We start from the raw sequence: 24,011 nt of genomic DNA, 5'->3' as shown, positions 1-24,011 counted from the left end.
GTAATAATATTAATAATCCATCCATCCATCTTCCAGTCCTACGTCGCGTCATGAGGAATGTAGGAGCCCGGGGCTAGGCAAGTTGGTCATGACATTTAAGATGAGAGTGACCAGCCTCACTCATCCCCAAGTGGCATTATGTGAGCAATAGACCTCAACCACCCCTTGGATATAAACTTTTACCAGCTCAGTCTGATTGGAGCGCCTTAATTACTCAGGCACCATAATTTGGTTTTATGGTTACCACCCAGTGTAGCAAACTGTTTCCTGGTGTATAGGAAACCATTTGGCTTGTCATTCAGTGTAGAGGTACCCATAGACAGAAGGAAGAGGAAAAAATGAAGGAAAGAAAGACAGAAGAGGGAGTGTAAAGTCACCCCGTAGGCAGAAGAAAGAGGAAAGACTGATGGAAAGAAAGTCAGAAAAGGAGAGAGAAGAGAGGACCCTGTAGGCACTTGGGTAGTAAATAATAATTGTAGTAATAATAATAATCTGGGCCTTTGTTTCTCAAAAGCACCAGGTCTCCCATGGAGATTTCACTAGCGCTTGACATACACATACATTGTTTTTACAACTACAAGAATTGTGAGATCTCTCATGTACAATACAGGCTTCATCATCATCATCGTCATCCAATCCTACATTGCCCCATGAAGAGCGTAGGAGCCCTGGGCTAGGCGAGTTGGTCCTAACATTTAAGATGAGAGTGACGAGCCTCACTCTTCCCTGAGTGGTGTTATGTAAGCAATAAACCCCAGCCATCCCTTGGTTATAAACCTTCACTGGCTCAATCCGATTGGAGCGCCGTAATTACCCACTTAACCACCAGATGCCAAAATTTGGTTATATGGTTACCACCCAGTGTAGTAAATGGTTCCCTGGTGTACAGGAGACCATTTGGCTTGTCACTCAGTTTAGAGTCACCCACAGGCAGAAGGAAGAGGACAGAATGAAGGAAAGAAAGACAGAAGAGGATGGAAGAAGAAAAGGATGGAGGAGAGGAAAGGGCATACACCCGAGGTCAGCACTACATCGATTGAGAAAATATGGAAATGACTAATTAAACCATATAATTATCAGTCATAGTGCCTCTCTCCAGGTCTTGGCATTTTTTGGAGGGGGGGGGGGAAATCAGCTGTCTCTTAAAGGATTCAACAGAAGAGAGTTGTCTCATGGACAGTGGCAGTCTGTTATATAATCTAGGGGCTCTGTACACAAAAGGAATGATCAGAGAAAGATGACAGGTGAATGGCTGCAGGCTCGTCAAGATACAAAGAATCATCTTCACTATGTAACATCACATCTAATTGGAGGTTTAACAATTCATCAAGATACTTCGGTTCACCAAACTTCAGAACCTTGAATGTAATAAGACAGTTTATATTCAGTTCTAGCCTTTACAGGTAACAAATGCAGATCAGTTACGAACGGGGTAATTGAGGTTCTCGGGGGAAGACCAAAGATAAGCCGTGCTGCCCCGTTCAACACAGACTAAACTTTTGTTAGTATATTATTTGGAAGACCAATCCACAGTGAATTACAGTAATCGACATGAGACAAGATCACTGCATGGACTAATGTTAAGAGGCAGTGTCTGTTCAGGAATTTTCTCACAGTGTTCAGATTTCTGATATGCAAGTTTAACCCTCTGACAACTTGATTAATATGTTCTTTTGTCATTTAACTTTGAATTAAAATAAACACCCGGATTTCAAACAGAACTGACTGGATGAAGCTGTGACACGCCAATGTTCAAAGCAAGGGTGTTATCAGTGTCGTCAGCCCTTTTGTTTCCTCTGATGATGTTGATCTCAATTTTACCATCATTCAGTTTAAGTTTCCTCCTTGCCATACAGATCTTAATATCAGACATAAGAGATTCAAGCTTAGTCTTGGTATCATTAATATCTGACATCTTAACATAGATTTGAGTGTTGTCAGCATATAAATGATAGGACATGAAGTGACCATCAAGTAAAGATGATACACCACTTGTGTAGACTATATAGAATTGGACCCAAAACTGATCTTAAGGGATTTCGAACAGAAGGGGAGCAGAATCTGAGCTAGTGTAATCAACAACTACTGTACTCTCAGAGATCTGTCCGACAGATACGACTTAATGAGCATAAGAGCACTGTCATGAATGCGATGAAAATACAGATCAACAATAGTTTATGATCTACCGTATCAAAAGCTGCAGACAGATGCAACAGAATTAGGAAGAGAGGACATCCCACTACAGGTGTTTGCCTAGTCACTATGAATCCTTGTTAATGCAGTTTCTGTCGAATGGTATATTCTGTATGCTGACTGAACAACAGGAACAACGTTGTCAAGTACCAGTAGTGGTAAGAGTTGATCAAGTATGGCCCGCTCAATAATCTTGGATAAGAAAGACAGGTTAGAGACAGGACAATAATTTGTCATGCTCTCGACATCAAGGCCAGGTTTCTTGATTAGGGCCCTAAGCAAAGCACATTTCTCAGACTGCACAAAATTACATTCTAAGAAGCATCTATTTATTATGTTGCAGATAAAGTTTGCTGCATGCTCGTCCATTTCAGGCAGTTGTGACAAGTTACACGGATCGAATAGGCAAAATGTTTTGTTAAGTTGTCTGATATAACATTTGACTTTATTTACATGCAGTGGATGAAATGTTGGAAGCAAATTTATGAGGGTGTTGTCCCAGATGATTGACTGAAGAGTGTAATTGTAAATGTGTACAAGGGGAAGGGTGATGCCTTGGAGAGAGGAAATTATAGAAGCTACAGAACATCGTTTTTTTTTTTGGGGGGGGGGGGGGGGCAAACTGATGGAGCCAGGATTCCGTGGGCTTGAATGATGAGTGACTTGAAGCGTGGCCCATTGAAATGGGCAGACTTAGGCTCTCTGGATGCTGCTACTGCCTACCCTGCCCTAGGGTAGGAAAGGAGGTTTGGATGATGATGATGATGAATGATGATGAAAAAGCTTTTAGACCAGATAATGAAGATAATGGAGAGGGTTCTAGAAGGTATGATTAGAGAAAGAGTGAATATTGATGAGAGACAATTTAGGTTTATGCCAGGCAAAGGGACCAGTGATGCCATGTTCATTGTTCAACAGCTTCAGGAAAAATATGTTGGAAAGTAAAGGGAACTGTACTTTGTTTTTCTTGATATGGAGAAGGCCTTTGACAGAGTCCCTAGAGAGTTGGTGAAGTGGGCAATGAGAAAGCTTGGGGTCAAGGAGTGGCTAGTTAGGGTCATTATGGCCATGAATGTGGGTGCTCTCTCTCAGGTAAGGGTGAATGGAGATTTGAGTGATGAGTTTTCCGTGAATGTTGGTGTTCACCAGGGGTCAGTTTTGAGCCCCTTGTTGTTTATCATAGTACAGGTAGTTGAAACCCTCTCACGTGACTTCAGAAATGGACACCCTTGGAAGATGTGTGCTGATGATTCGGTGTTGATTGCAGAGAATGACAGGGAGGCGGAGGAAAGATTTAGGAGGTGGAGAGATGTTATGGGGCACAAGGGCTTAGTAAATGTAGATAAAACTAAAGTGATGGTATCTAGTGCTGGTGGCGGTACTGTCAAAGAAGAGGGAGAGTGGCCGTGTGCGATTTGCCACAAGAGTATGGGAAGTAATTCCATCTTGTGCAGTGTTTGTGATAAGTGGGTGCATAAGAGATGTAGTGATATCAGAGGTAGACTGCGAGATAATGCAGATTTCTGTGTGTGGTATGTTGGGGAGGTCAGGTGGAGATTGTCAGGCGTGAAAGGTTTGAACTTGCTGGTAAGCCTCTTGCGCGTGTGGAAGAGTTTTGTTATTTGGGAGACATGTTCTGTGCTGGAGGTGGGGCTGGAGCTAGCTCTGTGGCTAGAGTGAGGAGTGGTTGAAAGAAGTTCAGGGAGCTGTTGCCGCCCCTGACATTGAGAGGGTTCTCCCTCCATGCTAAGGGATCTTTGTGTGCAGCATATGTTAGGAGTGTAATGCAGTATGGTAGTGATACCTGGGCAGTCAAGAAAGAGGATATTTACAGGCTCAGACGTACAGAAATGACATTGATTAGGTGGATGTGCAGTGCATCCTTGAGTGCGAGGCTTGGGGGGGCTAGGTTTACGATGGAAGAATTGAGAGGTAGGATGAGACTGGAGTGTATTGGAGTTGTGATGAGGAGAGGTAGATTGAGATGGTTTGGGCATGTAGAGAGGATGGGGGATGATGATTGGGTGCACAAAGTGAGAAGTCTTATTGTTTGGGGTAGGGTTGTGAGAGGTAGACTGAAAAATGACCTGGGACGAGGTCATTGAATGTGACCTCAGGGATGAGGGACTGAGTAGGGAAGCTGCCAGAGATAGAGCATCATGGAGACCCACAATTAGGTGATCAAAGCCAATGCATGCAAGCATGTTGGAGCCTTCAAAAATGAATGTACGAACAAAACAGGGATTTATTGTGGACTGGGCAGTTTTGGCTTAAGGTATTGGCTGTCTTTGCCTTTGTAAATTATGTTGTACTGTTTCTAATGGAGAGAGATTCTTAACTAAAGTATGGTATGGTGCAGGTAAATTTTAATGTGCTAGTATGTTCACTGTATTAGGTTGGCTATTTTTTTCAGTGCTTGCATTTTTACTATAAAGATGTGCACATACATAGTTTGTCCCTTAAGTACAAGAGGTCTTTTCTAAGCTGAATAGTCTAGTGGTAACCAAAATTAAGCAAAATTCTTTTGTTGTGAAAGGATGAGCCACAATTAGCTGCTTTTACTTCCATCTTGACAGCAGCTACTGCATTATATATTGCTTTTTAAATGCTTTGTATAGAATTAGTCAGATGAGCCTCGCATCCACTTCACAGCAAGGGGTTATTTTGAGAATATAGTCATGTTGTAATAGTAAGAATAGTACACACAGTATTAAGAATGTCTTTATAGTGGAGCACCTCCAGATGATTGCATTCACTGCAGGGTCTTTAGCTGAATAAATTTGTATGACAGCAGCAAGACTGAAATACAGAGGCATAGTTGTGGAGAAGTTCAGGCTTCAATGTATACAGACAAAAGACAGTTACTAGTAGAACCAAAGTAGTTGGCTTTGAAGTGTTCTTCATAAAGTTGACAGTTCAAAAGAAACTGAAGAACTTACATGGATGCCATACATATGATGTTGCCATACATATTACTTAATGTAATTTTAAAAAGTGAAATAAGTCCTAATACTGTACTGTACAAGCTTCATTTTATCCCCATCAGTTTGGCAAGACTTGTTCAGTTTGTAGTCACTACTGCCAGAAATGTTATATAGCTGAAGCGACATACATCTTATTAATAGAGTTTGAAACAGCCCCCATTACCTGTCAACCCTGATTACTACTTTTTATATTTTTGCCATGAACAGATAATCTAGGTAGCAGACATAATCTTGGGCAGAAATGTTTAATGCAAATTGGGTTCAGTGTTCTGGTAACTTTGATGTTGATATAGCCTGATCACTTAGTGCTTGATGGAGTGAGGCAGTAGTTGTACCTGCTTACTGCCAATCCTTCAGTATGTTGTTTCCTTCGTATTATTCATGAAACCCTTAGATGATTTTATTCACCTGAGGTGATGTTTTGAAATTAGCAGTTGCATTGGATACTGACTCTTTGTTTACTTGTTCAGTACAGTGGCGTTCTTGTAAATCAAAAAGAATAGCCTGGAAATAACAAGAACAAAATGGGAAAATACATCATTGAAAGAATGTATAATGAAGACAATAGTTCCATGTTTCATCCTGCCATGAAACCTTTTGATTTATCATCTTGCTATCTCCCCTTGGAGTTTTGACATGTTGTAATAATGATATATCAACAGGTTGGGTCTGGCACTGAACTTTTCAGTGTTCTACTACGAGATCTTGAACAGCCCTGAGCGTGCGTGCCGGCTGGCGAAGGCAGCATTTGATGATGCTATTGCAGAGTTGGACACCCTGTCTGAAGAGAGCTACAAGGATTCCACTCTCATCATGCAGCTCCTTCGGGACAACCTCACGTTATGGACCTCAGACATGCAGGGAGAAAGTGAGTACAGTACAGTAATATCATAATTGTCAACTGTTTTATTTCTTTCATAGTTGTTTTGTTAATGCCATATTTAAGAGGACTGAACACTCATATATCATTTTTGTGCTGGATTTCCTCATCAGTGTCACTCTTGAAAACAGAGCCACAGCATAGCTTTTAGGGTGATTGAATCCTGATGCTGTTGCATGTTAGTTTAGTGCCTTCCACATAATCAGTATTTATTTACTGCAATAAACTCTCAGTTATCTGTTGTAGCAATATCTGGTGCTGATGGCTTGGCTTTATTAAAGCAATATCTGGCAAAATTATGCAATATCCGGCTCCCAGGGCAGTTCTATGCAATATCCAGCGTTGAGGTATATCGCTGGTTCATAAATGGTAGCCAGCTGGCGTTGTATTGCTGTACTGTATCAATTGTTTATTGTATTTTATGCTAAATTTTCACCTTTTACTAATGGGAAAGTTTTTAGGATAGAGGTTTTAGACGCATAGTAACACAGTATCCAGCTCGACGCTCAATACAGAGCCGATGGGGGGTACTATGCTTTATCTGGCATTTTACTTTAACTGCATAGTGCTTTTGCTGCATTACGCCTGATAATTGAGAGTTTGCTGTAATTTTTATCACCATCCGTAAGTGGAAAAAAAGAGGTCAGGATGATTGTGTGTTGTGTGTGGGGGGGGAGGGGGGGGGAGAGAGAATTTACTTGCCTGGGGTGTGTCATGGTCAGTGTCAGATGCTTATGACGTAGTTCATAACTTATGCAGTCGTCAGTTATTCAGTGTGAAGTTTTGTTGAATGTGAACTTGTTGATTGATTTGTTTGACTCTCAGCTTAACAAATGTAGGGGCTGTAAGACCTTGCTGTCTACAATAAATCGTAGAGCTGTCTCATTCAGGACTGGGTTGGTAGCACAGCAGGGATGCTTGTGTGTTTAATTGGTGTTTTGGAAGATAAGACATCTAAAGAAAATAAGATCCAGAAGCTGTTCTGTCCCTGTCCCTGCTCTGCCCCAAGCTAGATCAGTTACACATCTCACTTAACCATAACCTTTAAGTTATGTTAGATGAATGTGTGCGAGGTAATGCACATAATCTAATTGGAATGTTTAAAGGCGCTTTGTTGGTGTTAGAGGGTCTTAACGGCTTCCCTGAGGTGAAGCCATGCTAATGTGATGTGGTAATATGGCCTCACTGTTTACTGCTCTAGGTGTGCATTGCCATTAAAGTGAAAGGGATCACAGTAATTTTTATATACCATATTACTCATGAGGCACTGAACATTAAGGATTGCTTGTCTAAATGTTTATTCTATATCAGTAGTTTGAAGTACCATAGTATATAGTAACTTAGAGTTTTTTGTATGTGTTCATTTATTTCAAGCATTATTCTCCTTGTTTATGTTTCAGCAAGTGATCAGCCCACATTACAGCTGGTGGTCTAGGTTAGGCTGCATTACTATCACATTCAAGTATTTTAAATCTGAATGCAGAATCAGCTTGTCTTTATTGAGAGTTTTGCTTACCCACTATTCAGCTGTTTTGTGGTGATTAACTTTGAATATAACTTATTAACCTTAACACTACTCAAGATGCTTAGGTGAGTGGCAGCAGGGGTAACTAAGTCAGTTTTACCCCCAAACTAATTACTCTACAGACACTCCTTGTTAGACCTCAGGGATGCTTCCATAATGTTACTGCTTTTTTCTTTGCAAATGATACTGTAACTTGGAGGAAGGAAGATCTGCTTTATAAGTAGAAGTGGAATTAAAAAAAAAAAAAATGCTGTATCACTCAGACCATCTTCCTGGCTATTTTTCCAGCCAGAAATGAGAGAGAGAAATGAGATGCTGCCCTTTATCACATTCATTGATCATCCTGGCTTATTTTTCGTGCCAGGAAAAGCTGGTGAATGTATTTTTTCATAAGTAAATGGTTGCTGACGTTCAGTACTATCCCATTTATCCGGTAACCAGGCAACTGGGAAAATTCACAGATTGGCAAATATATAAATAGATATAACTGTGTGCTACTTTGAATGCCCGTCCCTGCATGGGATAGTCACGTGTCACAGATTGGGTAAGTCAGGTGATGTGACGTGAAGGCATTTCCAGTCAAGGTCGTTTCCTTGTTAATCCCTTCTCCCCTTCTTTCCCCTCCTCTGATTCAGTCTCCTTCCATACCTCCACAATTCACCAGTCTATTTACCGCCACGAATCAGTAAACAAGCACTCTCTGTTGTGTTGTCGTGTTGTGATAGTGATTTGTACACTACATGATGCCTAAAGTGCAAACTAATCTTAAGAGCATTGTGCTCGCCTTGAAACAGAAGCTGGAGAGAATGCAGTAGCCATGAAAATGGCAAACAATTTAAGACACTGATAACATAAATTTAACTTAGGAAATTCCATGATTTATGATATCAAGTCCCAAGGACACAAGCTGAAAGAATTGTTTGCGAAAAGCAAGACGAATTAATCCATTGAAAAAAGTATACTCTTCATCAACCCAAAATGTGAGGTACCAAAATGGTTATCTACTTAACGAACTGACTCTTACTACTAAAGAGCTTGCAGTATCAAACAGTACCTTGGCAAGTCCATTTTGTCATTATTCACAATTTTACTTATAAAAACATGGAAAAATGAACTATTGACATAAGTCTTCAGCATTTATTGGTGAATTCATGATTTGGAAAGAAGTGTTGTACAGTAGAATTATCACGACACCCTTGGTCATAGTTGTGTTTATGGCAGCGACCTTCCAGTTATTCCTCTTCTGACTACTGTCACTTCACCCTTCACTCGCCACTCAGATGTTTTGCGGATAATATAATAAATACTTAGGAATTGCAAACTCACAGTAATTTTGTCAAACAAATTCTCCATTTCTGCCAGCTAGATTTTATCTTTTCTGCCAGTGCAAATGCATTCCAAGATAAATTTATAAATAATCTTGGAACACATTTGCACTTGCAGAAAAGATAATAATCTAGCTGATGGAAATGAATCATTTGTTTTGTTTGACAAAATTACTGCACTTGCAGATCCTATATATTTATTTTATTAACTGCATAACAGCTGTGTGTGGGTGAGGGGTGGAGTGATGGCGGTCAGGAGAGGGATAAATTGGCAGGTCGCAGCTGTAAACACAACCATGAGCAACAGAATCGTGATAATTCTACTGTACTACACATCTTTCCAAATCATCAGTTCACCAATAATGCTGAAGATTTTTTTGTATATTCTATTTTTGTTTGATGAATAAATTATTAATCAACAAAATGGAGTTACCATGTGCATTTTGCACTACTGCAAGACACTGCCATCACTTGTGTTGCATCTTTGGGGTGCTTAAGAGGTGTTTCGAATGGATAATGTTAGTGTGGCCGTGGGTACAACTGTTATTTTATATACTGCAATGATATTGCCTGTGTATAAAAGTATACTATCAGATATGCGTGAAAAATTGCTAACTGGGAAGGTTAAGTTCGCCAAGCTTCCCGGTTAACTGGGATTGTGCTGTAGTTAAGGATTGCTTTTACTTTATTAACCCATCACGTCCAAGGGTTGTTTTCACCACCCAAAACACCAGCAGGTGTTTTTCTTAAAAATCACCGTTATTTAAACCATAATTTCTCAGCTAAAACTATAATATAATATTATAGCATAATATAATAACATAATGGTATAATGATAATAATAATACAATAAGAGTACTACTACAAAGCACTAGATCATGTATACATTCCACCCGGACGTCCCCAGGTTGTCATGTATTCATGCCACCCGGACGAGATGGATTAAATCCACTGGTTTGTTTGCACGTAGGGAAAATTATTATGTAAACTTTGCCTTTGCATACTTCCCTTTTTAATTTTGCTAGCAACACTTTGGTGGTGGTCTATTTTTCTATTCATTAACTATAACATGTTTGAGTTGAATTAATTTTTTGCATTTTAACGGGAGGGATATCGCAAAATGAGAGGTGGAAACATGATAACTGTATTAAGGGATGTTTAGATTGACTAGGTTTGTAGTAATAGCATTACTGAATGGTATGGAAGCCATTTTGATACAGGTGATAAACAGGTAATTTTGGATTGTTTTCATGTTTACTCTTAGGTTGGCCAAAAATGACGTTTTCATCTCCAGAAAACTCCTTGGGTGGTACAGTATGTATAAAACTGGCTAGGAGCTCCATTTAAATTTACTCATAAGTCCCCAGTCCTCCTCCTTGCTGGGATCTATTGTGATACGTAATGGTACATAGGAACCTTCCTTACTGAGTTGGAAGATTTATAATCTCATCTTTAAAAGTTGAGAAGAGGTGAAAATTCTGCTACGGATAGCAAATTCGTTCGGTAGAAAATTAACTTAAGACATGATTTAAATATTTTAATCAGGAGAAATATTATCTCATTTCTTATTCTAAAAGAAAATAATCTGCCCATAAATAATCATTTGAAAAGAATATATCACCATCATCATCATCCAATCCTACATTGCCACATGAGGAGCATAGGAGCCCAGGGCTAGGCAAGTTGATCCTGACATTTAAGATGAGAGTGATGAGCCTCACTCATCCCTGAGTGGCATTACGTGAGCATTAAACCCCAACCACCCCTTGGATATAAACCTTCACTGGCTGAATCCAATTGGAACACCTTAATTACCCACTAAACCACCAGGCGCCAAAATTTGGTTACATGGTTACCACCCATCATAGTACAGTAAATGGTTTCCTGGTGTACAGGAAACCATTTGGCTTGTCACTTAGTGTAGAGTCACCCCCAGGCAGAAGGAAAAGGAACAAATGAAGAAAAGAAAGACAGAAGAGGGAGTGTAAAGTCCCCTGTAGGCAGAAGGACGAGGAAAGAATGAAGGAGAGAAAGACAGACGAGGATGGAAGGAAAGAAGGTTGGAGGAGAGGAAAAGGCAGACACCCGAGAACAGCATTACATCGAGTGAGTGGATGGTGAGCGCCCCCACTCACCAGACTTATGTTTTTCCAAATACAGTGAATGGATTTCTAGATGACCACAGATTGACAGTCAGAGTTATACAGTAACATCATCTTATTTGAACACGCACGCTTTGCATAGTTGCACTAATGGAGACCATCATTTGCATGGATATCCAGAGGCTCCCAGTAGGTGACATCCAGCAGGTACTGAATTTCTTTTCACGAGCACATGCAGTCCACTCTAACACCAATGCAGGCATCATGTGTAGCTCCAGGCTGTGTAAAAATTCTATACTTTGCCTCAAATTCAAGTTTAGTAATGGATGGGACACTCCAATTAGCCATTTGTATTCAAGATTAGAAGTCTTTTAACAATTATAGATACCCAATGCACATTTTGTTATAATTCATTATAATTTGAGACTGAAAGAAAATGGTGGTTAGTTGTGCTTACGTAACTACATGTAAGAGTTAATGCAGTGGAAAATTTTTATCATTCAACTACTTCTGTTCATTATCCTTGGGTGCAATTATTCTGATGTAGGTCCCATCTGTGACACTAAGTATGTCAGGGAAACCTGCAGTGTCCTTGAATTTTGCCTGTTTCTTTTGAGTATCCCGTGGATGTATAGGGAAGCAAATAAATTGTGTCACAGTGTTGGGCGTTGATAATGCATGTACTGTTTGTGTTATGACTCTGCTGATGGTTGGCTGGGTAGGCCCAAAATCATCACTAGCTTACGACAAAGTTGGGTGTTACCTGATTTAGGTATCTTAGTGTCAATGTCACTTTCAACTGCACAGTTGTTACTGGATGTAGAACTAGTTATGGCAGTCCAGTACAGATAAAATTTCCATTCACTCAGTGTAGGGCTGCTCTAAGACAACTGCCCTTTACTCTCTTCCTTCCTTCCTTCCTTTCCTTCCTTCCTCTTCTGTCATTCTTTCCTTCAGTCCTTCCTCTTCCTTGTGTCCACAGGTGACTACACTGAGTGACAAGCCAAATGGTTTCCTGTACACCGGGAAACCATTTACTACGCTGGTTGGTAACCAAATTATCAAATTATGGTGCCTGGTGGTTTAGCGAGTAATTAAGATGCCCCAGTCGGATAATGCCTGGGCAAGTTTATGTCCAAGGAGTGGTTGGGGTTTATTGCTTACGTAATGCCACTCGGATGGGTGAAGCTGGTCACTCTTATCTTAAATGTCAGGACCAACTTGCCTAGCCCCAGGCTACTACACTCCTCATGGGGCAGCAGAGGATTAGGTGATGAATGAAATAAAATTTCTGCACAATCCAGTCTATACCATCTGATGAGTTTACGGCCATCATATAACTCGAGTATGTTTTTACTTTCCTTGAAACAGCATTGATGTCTTTATTGTTGTTCCACCATGGTCACTGGGAGTAGGTCTTACACATCGTGGGAGCGATAGGTTGTTCTTGTGCAGTACTGTACAGTCTTCATACCACACGAGATTGGTTATGGAGAACCTCGTGCAGAATCAAATTCACACTAAAACGTGACATATATTTACATGTAAAATAGGGGGTTAGGTTTTACGAGCTCCATATTTACACATCAGTGCATCCTAAGTCAACTTAACTAACTATTGCCCCTTAGTACTCCCCATAATTTTAACCACCAAGGATTGCAAGTAAGCCTCGTGAAAGCCCCCAATACCAACCAAGCAAAAACTTCTAAATAACATGAAAAATTGCCGCCCAGCATCACGCACATTTTGCCAAGAATTGCATTCGGTGCACTCATTATAATAATTTAAAAAAGAAAAGCATTAGTCCTACAGTAAAAGTCCTGTAATCCGAATGACGGGACGGAGGGTCGTTCGACTATTGTTTTTCAGACTGTCGGAAGGGACCTTCCATCATTAAATAAACACTCAAAATGGTATGGGTTATTGTTTTAGACACCGGAAATGCATAGAAGTGTAGCTGAATAGTTACAAGCAGGTACATCCAGGGGCACATCCAAGCCAAATAAATCCTTAGGTAAAGCCCAGAAAGATTCAGAAATTTCGCCTTAAAAAAGTTCGGAGTATTGGGATATTTGGATTATTAGTGGTTGGATTCGAGGACTTTTACCGGATACTGAAGTCGTCAGTATGGAGTGATTGCATACAGCTTCTTAGATACACACGAATGCAGTAATCCTGAATAATAAACAAGTCACCCAAGCAATATAATTTGTATGATAGTATAATTCAGAAGAACTGAACTCACATAATTATCTTACCTAACTACTTACATCAACATGTAGTGTCTTCACATTCCATAGGAGCCAAATATTCTAGCCCCTGAGTCCATCGCATCATAACAATTATCAGTCAGAGAACCCTTTTCACACACATTGCATTAAACATGAAAACATTACTTGCTGCTTCCTCATCATTAACATCTTTAGTTATTCGTTTTATCATTAACCCCATAGTTTTCGTAAAAAGTATATATAAAGTTCAGCTACTATCAGTCCTTAGGTGCAAGCTGCAGTGTGTTTACATAGGATCTTGCCACCTGGACACGTAAGTGCATCCTAACCAAACTGAGAGGTTTACTCTTCCAAGACCTCCCATAATATTATCCACTTAAAATTGTCACAAAGCTTAACATTGAAAGCCCCGAATACTAACCAAGCAAAATTTTCTAATAATCAGCCTGTGAAAAATTGGCCAGCCAGCATCACGCTTATTTTGCCAAGAATTACTTTTGACAAAAAAAAAAAAAAATCATTACCCATCAACAGTAATAATAAATAACAATACAATGAAATCGTCAGCATGGAGTGACTGCATACAACTTATATGATAAACATGAATGCAGTAATCCTGAATAATAAACAGTTCAGACAGCAGTATAATTTGTATGACAGTATAATTCACAAGAACTGAACTCATAATTTTCTTACCTAACTTCTTAGGTCAATATGTAGATTCTTCGCATACCATAAGAGCCAAATTTTCTTGACCAGAGACCGTCAGTTCATAAAAAAGATTGGTCACAAAGCTGTTTTTTCACACTTGTTGCACTAAAAGCGAAAACGTGAATTTTACTGCTCCCTCGTTGTTAACATTTTTCTCCAACAAAGATACTATCCAAATCGTAAACATATCCAGCTCATTTTATCTGACTGTCTGAATGTTACTCTCGTTCTCATTTAAGCTCCCACACCACATGCCACTTCATTCAACAACTTTACTTTTTCATCAGGAATATGTGCTTTTCTTGTGTTCATAACACGTTGAGGGTGCCTATCCATAACTAAAGTTAATTTGGAACCATGTGCTCAGAGTTCTGATAGGAGATGAGGAGCAAGAAAATAAGTAAATAAATGCTTCTAATCACAGCTGTTGTCTACACAGCAACTAAGATGGGCAGTGGTAGGTATGGGACGTGAGTCACGTGGGTTGGGTTGGGTTGAGGAAGCCAATCAGTGACCGACAAAAGCACAACACACAAATTGTAAGCAAATACAGCCATCTGGAAATCCAATACCTACCCACATCCCACACAGTTCCTGTTGTGCAGTGGAGTGATATTACCATGTAATTGAATAATTATGTTATTGTAGATCGTTGTCTCTTTTTCTTAAAGCACGACTCTACTGTATTATACAGTACAGGTTTACGAGTCCTTGTAACTCCGTGGAAAGTTTTATGCGTTACTGTACTCTTACGGCTTAGTAACTCCTCTTAAAAAAATTAAGACTTGCTTCTAGCTCTTAGGAGGCCTGGAAGGTTTCAGGCATACTGCCCCAGGTGGCAGGCTGACTACTTTTTGTCATCCACTTTACATATAAGCCAGACATCTCATTTTCACTCAGATTTTGTACTTAAAGTCTCAAAATATGTACCTGGTTGATTTTGCAAAATATGTACAATTTTCATCTCATTCTAAGTTAGACAGGATTGTGTGGGACAACAACTGTCCTTCCCACAAGCCTCAGCATGTCAGTATGTGGAGGTTTGGTCAGGGACAGATAATTTTATTATTACTGTATGTTGTTGTTCCGAGGTTCGTAGTTGCGACATTACAGTTAGTAATTATTCTTAACCCCTGTTGAGCTGATTCTTTGTAAAGTAGTTTACATCCCCTGAGTCATTGTTTCAAAGCCTATGTAAATTACTTCAGATGAGGCTTGCAGTATGGCCTGTGCAGACCTTCATAGTGCCTCATGTGAGGTCTGCAGCTTAGCAAGGATTAATGCTTAATTTTATAGAACAAACATTTTTGAACAAGTTATAGAAAATAGTCAGGGAAAAAACACACAATCTAAACAATGACAAGTGATCCATGGTAGGTTAAGTGCCAGATCCACCTTGGGATACACAACCACCTTGACTGCCCATCCCTTCAAAGTGCCATTACAAACTTCACATTTACAAAACAACCCCATAGTGTAAAGAGTTGCGCATAGTTATCTTGTGCATAGTTAGTTCAGTTGGTTTTAAAAATAGGCTCGTTAAAAAAGGGTGCCCGACCTTAGATGTGTAATCTTCCACAGGTAATTATGTAACCATTTTGATAATCTTAAATTCCCTACCCCCATCAATTTCCATGCCTTCCTTTCTTACACTGTCATTTACCATATCCACCCACCTTTGTTGCCTACCGTGCATCTTCCCACCTTTAAACTAACTAATACTTTTTTCATCATCGTATCTGGTGCTGGAGAGGGACACAACACTGTGATATCAGCATAACTGGGCAGCTGTATACAAATGCCCCTCTGCTCCCTTCCTGTCCCGTGTAAGGAGGACGATGGATTACAGAATGGCAACTTCAGCCTGTATTTCACTTGGGCGATGTTCAGATGAGGCTGGGGCCTTAAGAATAGCAGAAGCAGTAGCAATAACAGCATAAACAGCTTAGTCTGGATCCATATTCCATGTGACCATACCACCATAGCACACACACCCTTTTGTCAACCTACTTTTCACATCTTTTTGTGAATCATAATTTTATATAATGTCCACTATTTGTGCTCCTAACTCCTCAATAGTAGTTTTTCCACTACTTTTACTCTTGAATTTTAGCTCTCCTGCCGTATCGAAGTCTCATATGTATATACTGTACTGTATATGTTAAAAGGTGGGCCCTGACACACCTTCCTGCAATCCCCTTTGAAATTCCAGTCAGATTTCTTCCTAGTATTGTGAGTTTCATTACACCAGCCACCTTCCTTCCTTGTACTGCTGTACTTTCAATGTCTGTTTGCCCCCCCCCCCTTACTTTTAATTATGGCTTTCCTCACCAGTTGCAAAGCTCCATTAATTAGCACATTACCTTTTCTCTCATCAGCCATCACTTTAGTCCACACTTACATTTACTGTCAAAATACATTTCTTACACATTTTTAAAGCTCTACACGTCATTTCCATCATGAACTTCAGCATCCGGGGATGCTTTGGGCATGGCCATCCTCTCCCTACGGCAGTATTTCCCCAAATAGTCTTTTTTAAAACTTTCATATCTGGGAAAGTATAGCAGTTAGGGAAACTAATTAAAGACCATATTACTTACCAACTCTTCTTCCTGCGAATGAAAGCATGCCCAGGTCGGCAGGTGGTCACGTAGATGAGTAAGGATGTGAAGATGATGAGTGACTTTAGTTGCTTGAAGCAGGATATCTTCATGCATGTGCATGTGGCCATGACTTTGGCTTTGCTCTCATCATAATAGCTTCTCCACTACTAGATAAATAAGACAACAGTGGCGTCCAAGGCACGCCCTAAGGCACTATCACTGAGCCCTTTCCTAGTATCCTAGGGCAGAGGCATGGCGGGGTGGATGAGGCAAGGGGTCCGCGTGAGGTGGGAATGGAATTAGATGAAAACATCATTCCGCACTTGGCCAAGTCAAAGAGAAGACTGAGGTACGCTTGTGTCGAGCTGCAGGAGTCTCTCTCTACCCTTTGGTGACGAGATCAAATGGCATCCAGTTTAAACTGGCGAGATTGCATTTGTGGCTTCTATTGACACCTGGCTGTCTCTGTTCACTCCTTAAGTGGCGGTCCATACTGACACCTGGAGCTTAGGGGTTAAACTTCTGTGCATCATAAACAGTGAAACAGTTAAGAAAATAATGCTCCTTCTCTCAGAAAATCACCTTTCTAATAATAATTTTTGTATGTTAAAATAAATTTTTCTTGGCACTGGTGTTGATTATGACTTGGATGTGGGTTATGTACATTACTGGTATGCAGTGTCATTTACAGATAGGCCCATACGATCCTGTTTGCACAACAGAAAAAAACATATATATGTAGTTGTTGTGAAAGGGTTGATAAAGACTGCCTTAAACCAGTTTTTGGCTAACACTCAGAGGCTGAAGATATTATCATGAAATGGCAAGCATAAACTAGTTTGGAATCCTAATTATGTAGTAGGAAGTAGGGTTAGGATGGTGGTTAGGAGAAGGAGGGGGGGGGGGAAGAGGTTGAGATGATTGTGATTGCAGGGGCTAAAGTATGTTGTGTTTCTTTGCAGGTGGAGAGGGTGAACAGAGAGACAAGGAACAGGTGCAAGATGTGGAAGATCAGGACGTGAGCTAATGTGGCAGTGGCGGCGGTGGCCCTTAAACCTCCCCTCCTCTCTCTCTCTTGTGGTCCTTCTCTCTTCATCTCTACACCACCACACCACCACCACCACCACCACCACCACCACCACCACCTTCCTCTACCACCACCACCACCACCTCCACCACCACCCCTTCACACAGCGGAGCTCCACCTACTTACCACTACCACCGACTTCTCTCTCCACCACTGCCAAGGACATGTATGTCAGCTCCACCGATCAAATCTGCCACAGAGAGAAGAAACCCAAGCTTCTGCTGATGCGTTGTAGACTTGCATTTTTTTTTCGTGTGATACTTTTAAAAAAATGCCGAAGACTTTTTTTTTTTTATTTTTTTTTTTTTTAAGGTGTATGTTGGCAAAAGTAATGCCTGCAACCATTTTTCTAGGTGTACCTTGGTGTTTTAAGACTTCTCAACGACATTCCTCAGTTTGTCGTTGGCTTAACATTCCCGGCGCGAGTCTACCTGGAGTTCTGCTGGTGTGGCAGGGGAGTCGACACCATCATTCCAAAACTTAACCTTTTTTATATATATTTTGTCCTTAGGTGTAATTCTCCTCCATTTTTTAATTATTTTTTTATAAGATATTATACCACTGTTTTTGAAAATAGGCCATTGCATCATTTGTTATGTATTTATTAATGATATTGGTACTTGATAAGAAATTTATATATTAGGTAGGCTAATTACTTTTTATGGAGATTATTTTTTCCCCCCCTTGTATATTTTCTTCCATGTGGCCTTAAATTAAGGCCAGAGGTTCCGTCGGTTTTCTCCCTCGTTGGTGTTCGGTGTCTGACGTGGATAATATAATTTTGTTTGTATCCCAGCTCAATGTTGTTAACTGGTGACCAAAGGGGGTGAGTGAGCAAGTTGCAAGAGGGTTACATCAGAATCCAGCACCACCTGGTCCCCTCTTCCTTGTCCTTTCTTGTGTCCTTGAGATTAATGTCTGCTCGATCATTCTCCTTGCTTTTGTTTCGCTCACGTCCCTCTTACCGCTGCTCTAAGATGTCCCTGGTTGAAGAGTATAATGAAAGTTTGACTTGGACCTCAGAGTAGCCTCTTTTATTAGAGTATAGTGTGAGGTTTAGGTTGAATTTGCAACATAATCCAGGGGCCCTAGTTCCTCTGCCTCAGATTGGCCCAGCTAGCACTTGCATTCCTTAGTGTAATAATTTTTAACTAAGACCGCATCCTGGCACTTTCCTGACAAGCTTGGGGTAGAGCAGTCACATTGAGATGAAGGCAGTTGCTGCATATTTATTGCAAGAAAACAAGTTGACTGTGTATTTTGGTGTGCTTGTTAGGGTTTTATGTTTTTTTGGTAAGACTTGTTAGTGGAACCTTGGAACCATTGTTCTGACCTTATTAATATTCTGTTGCAGTGCTGTGAGTTAAAAAACTAGTTGGAAGAATTCAGCAAGAGAAATTTGGGTTTATAAAAATTAGTGAAGTCTTAAGGGCTTTAATTGTTTATGGTGTTGCATTGTTGCCGGCACACAGAGGGTATGCTGTAAGAGGAAATGTGCTGGGTCGTGTCTGTTTGTTGTGTAACTTAGACGGTAGTAATGAAATTAACCAAAAGTTTACCTGTTGTATACTTTGCCCATCTGTTTATACCCACTTAACGATGTAGTCTTAAGTTCCATCCTTCCTGTCAGTCACATCACCCCAGATTACCTTCTTTAATAAAATTATCTGTGGTTAATGGAGTGTACTTAGGTTTGTTACATAGCAACTTCGTTTCTGCACAAGTAGGTTACACCCCCCCCCCCCCTCCCTTGCCTAACAAAACCTTTCATGATGCTGAGAAACTTTTTGTAAGTGTGGATGATGCTTCTTACCAAGGTAGCTCAGTGGGAGGGTTATGTCAATACTACTCGCCTTGTCTGTTGGTCAGTAGGGTAGGACGAGGGATGGATGGTAGTGTTGGGAGGTAGTACTGAGTTGTCTTAACACCTAAATTCTCATTCTGTGGCCCATCTAACTTCAAAGTCTTGCTCTCTGTTTTCCACTTGTCATCCTTTGCCTTGTCCTATACTTCCATCAGTCCTATCACTTGCTGTGTGGACAATGGGAAGCTTATTCCGCAAGCAGCCAAATAAAGTATTTTAGAGTTCTTTTAACACAAGAGGTTGACTTTCAAAGCAACTCCCCTCGTCACCGACAGGTATTTACCATCCATTTAGTTTTCTTTTCCTTGCACTTTATCCTTCTGTTTCTTTCAAACTCCACTCCCACATTCTATGGTATTTTTTGCCTCCTTGTCTTTTCACCACTCTCACTGACTGCACTTAAAGCAGCTTCCTTGTCCCTCCCTCCCTCTTTCTTGCTAAAGTATGCCAGCCACCCCACTGTCCTTCCTCCCATACCACCTGGCCACCTGTCCTTCTCTACCACTTACCACACCTCACCCACACTTCCTGCCCACCTTTCTATCCCCATGTGGGTCACTCCTAGTTGCAGGTACTGTAGGCTAATAGCTTGGCCCCTTGTGGCTTCTTTCGTGTCTAGTATTTGTGTCGCAACTTGGGGTGGAAAAAAAATATTGTCATTTTCTTTTATTAATTTTATCCGAGTGCATCAAACTCTCCCACACTCGGAGGCGCAACACGCGTCACATCTTGTGCTTTGTCGAACCTCGAATGATCACAAACATTTTTTGGTGTCTCCTGTGTATGGGTGAGCAGAGGAATACGTTTTTTGCAACTTCTCAGTCATTAAGTGTTTTCATTGTGGTCAGCGTGAGGTGACCACAATACCAATAAGGTTGGTGGATTCTGCAGAGATTATTATCATTTGAGAGGCCAGCTGGTTTTGAGCTCCATGATGGTGCTTCAGTAAGGCTACTATTATAATAATTATTATTATTTTTCCAGTGTTGCGAGGGAACAAGTCCTTACTGATGTGCTTGTCTCGCAGGAGCTCTGCACCGCTGGGTTGCCACATAACACATTTACTTGAACCCCCAGACATTCCAAGAGAGCAACTTGATTTTATTTTTGAAGGTCACTCTTTCTGAAACTCCATTGAATGTGTGAGCTCCCCTTGACAAACTATAGCCAAGCAAAGTGTTAAAGTAATGAAGCTTAGTATGTAAGTTTCTTAAAATCAGCAATCTCATTTTCCCAGCATAAGTTTGCGTAGGGGGGCAAAACGCTCTTGGCTGGAGTTTTTGCCAGGGTAGCCAGTGTGTTTATCGTAGTGGTTCACCTCAACGCAAGCCAAGTGATGAGTGGCTGGTCCCTGGGTCGTATTCTCATCAGTTAAGGAGACTTCCTAGCACCTAAACGAGTTTATTTTCTGTATGTGGTACAGCAGTTCTTGTATGTCATTATGTAAGCCATGTTGATGTAAAAAATATAAATAACATGCAGGAAGAATAAGTTGTAATACACAAAATAGTCTCAAGGAAGCATTGTGAGAAGGCCTATTCTGACAAGAATATGGACGCCTGTGACTGCTACACCCGGGCCACACTGCATGGTCAGTCCCGCCCCGCAGTTCTTGGTGCTAGCTAGCTGATTTCTTGCCTCCCACGGCTCTCTATCATGGCAATAACAATCCTGGAAACAATGACTGCAATACTTTATAACACTAATTAGATCAAAAAATCTTTTTTTCTTATGTAGCAAAGTCCTGTGTTTAAATTTTAAGTAATGTTATAAACAGCCGCTTGTTAAATTATCTTAGCAAATTATTTGAGTTATATAAATGTAGCAGCAAACTTAGATTGGGTCCAGTGATATGGAGGGAGCTGTGCCAGACTGCACCACTTAGCTGTAGAGGCTTTTGGTAGGTTTGGCTTCAGTTTGTCACTGGATTAGTCATGCTCGGGTTTGTCACAAAAACAAAAATTCAAATCGTCAGGCAGCAACAGCAGCAGCAGCAGTGGAAAAGAAATGAACTGTGTTGTAGATTTAGAACATAAAAATAGACCCCTAAATTACAGTCAGCCATTGGTATTATTGTAATGCTGTATTTTTTACTACTACCATTATTACTCATAAATGCTATACACCAAGAGTTGTGAATCTTGCTAGAATGTGCCCCTCTATGTACATACCAAATTGTGATAGGCAAAGCACATGTGTCAATGCACTTGCATGTCAAAAGTGTTTGATTAAACCTCATATTCTCTACTTTGGGTGTTTCTTATCCTCCATGCCAAGTTTATATCATCCATAAAACTTTATTTGTTGCTTTGGTAACGTTGTTGCAGATGTATGGAATAAAGACTGAAAATCCTCCATAGTGTTTATTACATCCAACACCATGACTATGGAGAGTATTTAGTGCTGTAATTGAAGAATGTACTGCTGCTTGGAAGATTCTGGGTGAGATAGGATATGTTGTAAATGTTCCTTAATGTTTTTTAACACCCACAGTGCACTACACGTTTAGGTTGTAATGGTGAGGAGTAACATCAGCTGGTGCCTGGGAGAACCGCAGGGCCTCAGCATGCAGACAATAGTAAATTGCGTGACGTACTTCAAATGAGACCCAAAGTGGTAAAATTGATCGAATACAGAAAATACAGTACTTTGTGTGATGGGGAAGGTCCTACCTATAGAGGTTCCATGTGTAAAAAAAAAAAAAAAAAAAAAAAAAAAAAGTTTGCATCATTAGGAGCAAGACTGCTTGCTTTCTGATCTCCCCCTTCCTTATGTATGGTAAACATACAAGTTAAGCAGCAGAAGCACCTTACCAAATCAGTTTGGATTCCGTGGCCTTGAATGATGAGTGAATGGAATCGTGGCCCATTGCACTGGGCAATTCTATGCTGTCTGAACATTGTTACTCCCCACTTTGCCTTACGGTGGAAAAGGAGGGTGTTGTATGCACAGAGTGACATGCTGGAAGTTACCGTTCCGCTCAGTTCGCTGAGATTCCCGGAAAGAAAGTATCAGGAAAAAAAGTAACAGTAAAAAACGTAAGGGAAAGAGCTAATCTAACCTGACCTAACCTAGGAAAAGTTGTTACTTTTTTACTGTTACTTTTTTTCCTGATACTTCCTTTCCGATTCCCGTTCGCTGACGCCTAGTGCCCTAACATTTTAGTTGCTATGTTGAAAGTATCTGCGTGTTATCTCAAGTATTGTGCCATTTATCAACAACATTTTATGGATTACATGTGTCAGGAAGACAGTTGGACGTCTTATCGACCTATGGGTAACTATAGGTCGATATATAGATATATATTAAAATGCAATATAATAACAACACCCCCAGAAGGAGCCCACCGAGGAGCATGTACAGCGCGCCTGGACTCCAGGCGACAGGGACTCAAGTCTGCCCGGGCCGCGAGCCCCTATGACCCGGAGCTTGCCCGCCGCCACCATAGCAGGAATATGAGCCTACCTTCCGGGCGAGCCGACCACCGACAACCACGGGGTGGAGCTGTTACTCCAGCTCCAGTCAGCACCCCTGAGACAGCCGGTAGCCGCTCAACCCTCCTACAGGAGACGGCCTGCAGCCGCTTTGAAGGTAACAAGGGGACGGCCGGTAGCCGCTCCCTTCTTCGTCAGGAGACGGCCAGAAGCCGCTCTGAAGGTGCCCCTAACGAGACGGCCGGCAGCTGCTCGACCCTCCTACAGGAGACGGCCTGCAGCCGCTCCGGAGGTAACAAGGAGACCGCCGGTAGCCGCTCCGAAGGTGCCCCTGAGTCGGCCTGTAGCCGCTCCCTTAGCGACGGCCGGTAGCCGTGCCTCTAGAAGGCCACGGCCAGTAGCCGGACCCTACAGTAGGAGACGGCCGGTAGCCGCTCCTCCGTCAGGTGCTGACTCCTGCCCACCAACCTACAACCCAGAGGGAGCCCCCAGCCTGGAGGAGTACTGGAGAGGTCCCGTGACTACCACCGGGCTCTTCTCCCTGCAGCCGGTTCCTGGGAGGACTCGCCTGACGGACCCCGACGTAGGCCAACGCCGCAGCCCTCTCCTGACGGCGTCCCCGACCTCCGGGGACCGCAGCCCTTGGGACCTCCAGATCGCCCCCAGGACCCCCGGGCGGGACCTCCCTACTCCCCGACGCCGGAGATCTTCGTCCTCCGTCAGGCGCCTGAGCGAGAAGTTCAGGCAGCTATTCGGCCCCAGCCCTGAGGGCCAGACTCCCGTCCCAAGCCCTGAATGCACGGGACCCTTCGCCACCAGATCAGCCCCGGACGGGAGAGGACGCCCCTACGCGTGATCCCGCGGCCCCTGAATACAGAGGCCCCTGGCGAAACTCAGCCCCGTCAGTAGTGAGACTGTCTCCGCCGCCCTTGTACATGACTGCCAAAACGCCCAGACCCGAAAGTGAGTGATAGTGAAAACACAGTGTCCGTGACATAGTGAAGTAAGGGCAGAACAGTGAGTTAACAGAATAGGGGAAGTCAGTGAGAAAAGCATCAGTAATAATATAAAA

At 41.6% G+C, this 24,011-nt stretch overlaps 1 protein-coding gene across 1 annotated transcript in view; it reads left to right on the top strand.

The window, feature by feature from the left end:
- 14-3-3epsilon (tyrosine 3-monooxygenase/tryptophan 5-monooxygenase activation protein epsilon) overlaps positions 1-21,860 on the top strand; it is a 75,533-nt gene extending 53,673 nt beyond the window's left edge. Inside the window, exons 5-6 of the mRNA XM_080276307.1 lie at positions 5,840-6,045; positions 17,517-21,860. Of these exons, the coding sequence (XP_080132433.1) occupies positions 5,840-6,045; positions 17,517-17,581 (271 nt within the window). The 3' untranslated portion in view covers positions 17,582-21,860. The remainder of the gene's footprint in view (positions 1-5,839; positions 6,046-17,516) is intronic.
- The last annotated feature ends 2,151 nt before the right edge of the window (positions 21,861-24,011 follow it).

The sequence above is a fragment of the Coenobita brevimanus genome, chromosome 65 (assembly GCF_032717465.1).
Source record: "Coenobita brevimanus isolate Jiangsu-jjx chromosome 65, ASM3271746v2, whole genome shotgun sequence".
Classification (NCBI taxonomy): domain Eukaryota; kingdom Metazoa; phylum Arthropoda; class Malacostraca; order Decapoda; family Coenobitidae; genus Coenobita; species Coenobita brevimanus.
This window is presented reverse-complemented; position numbering and strand designations above follow the sequence as displayed.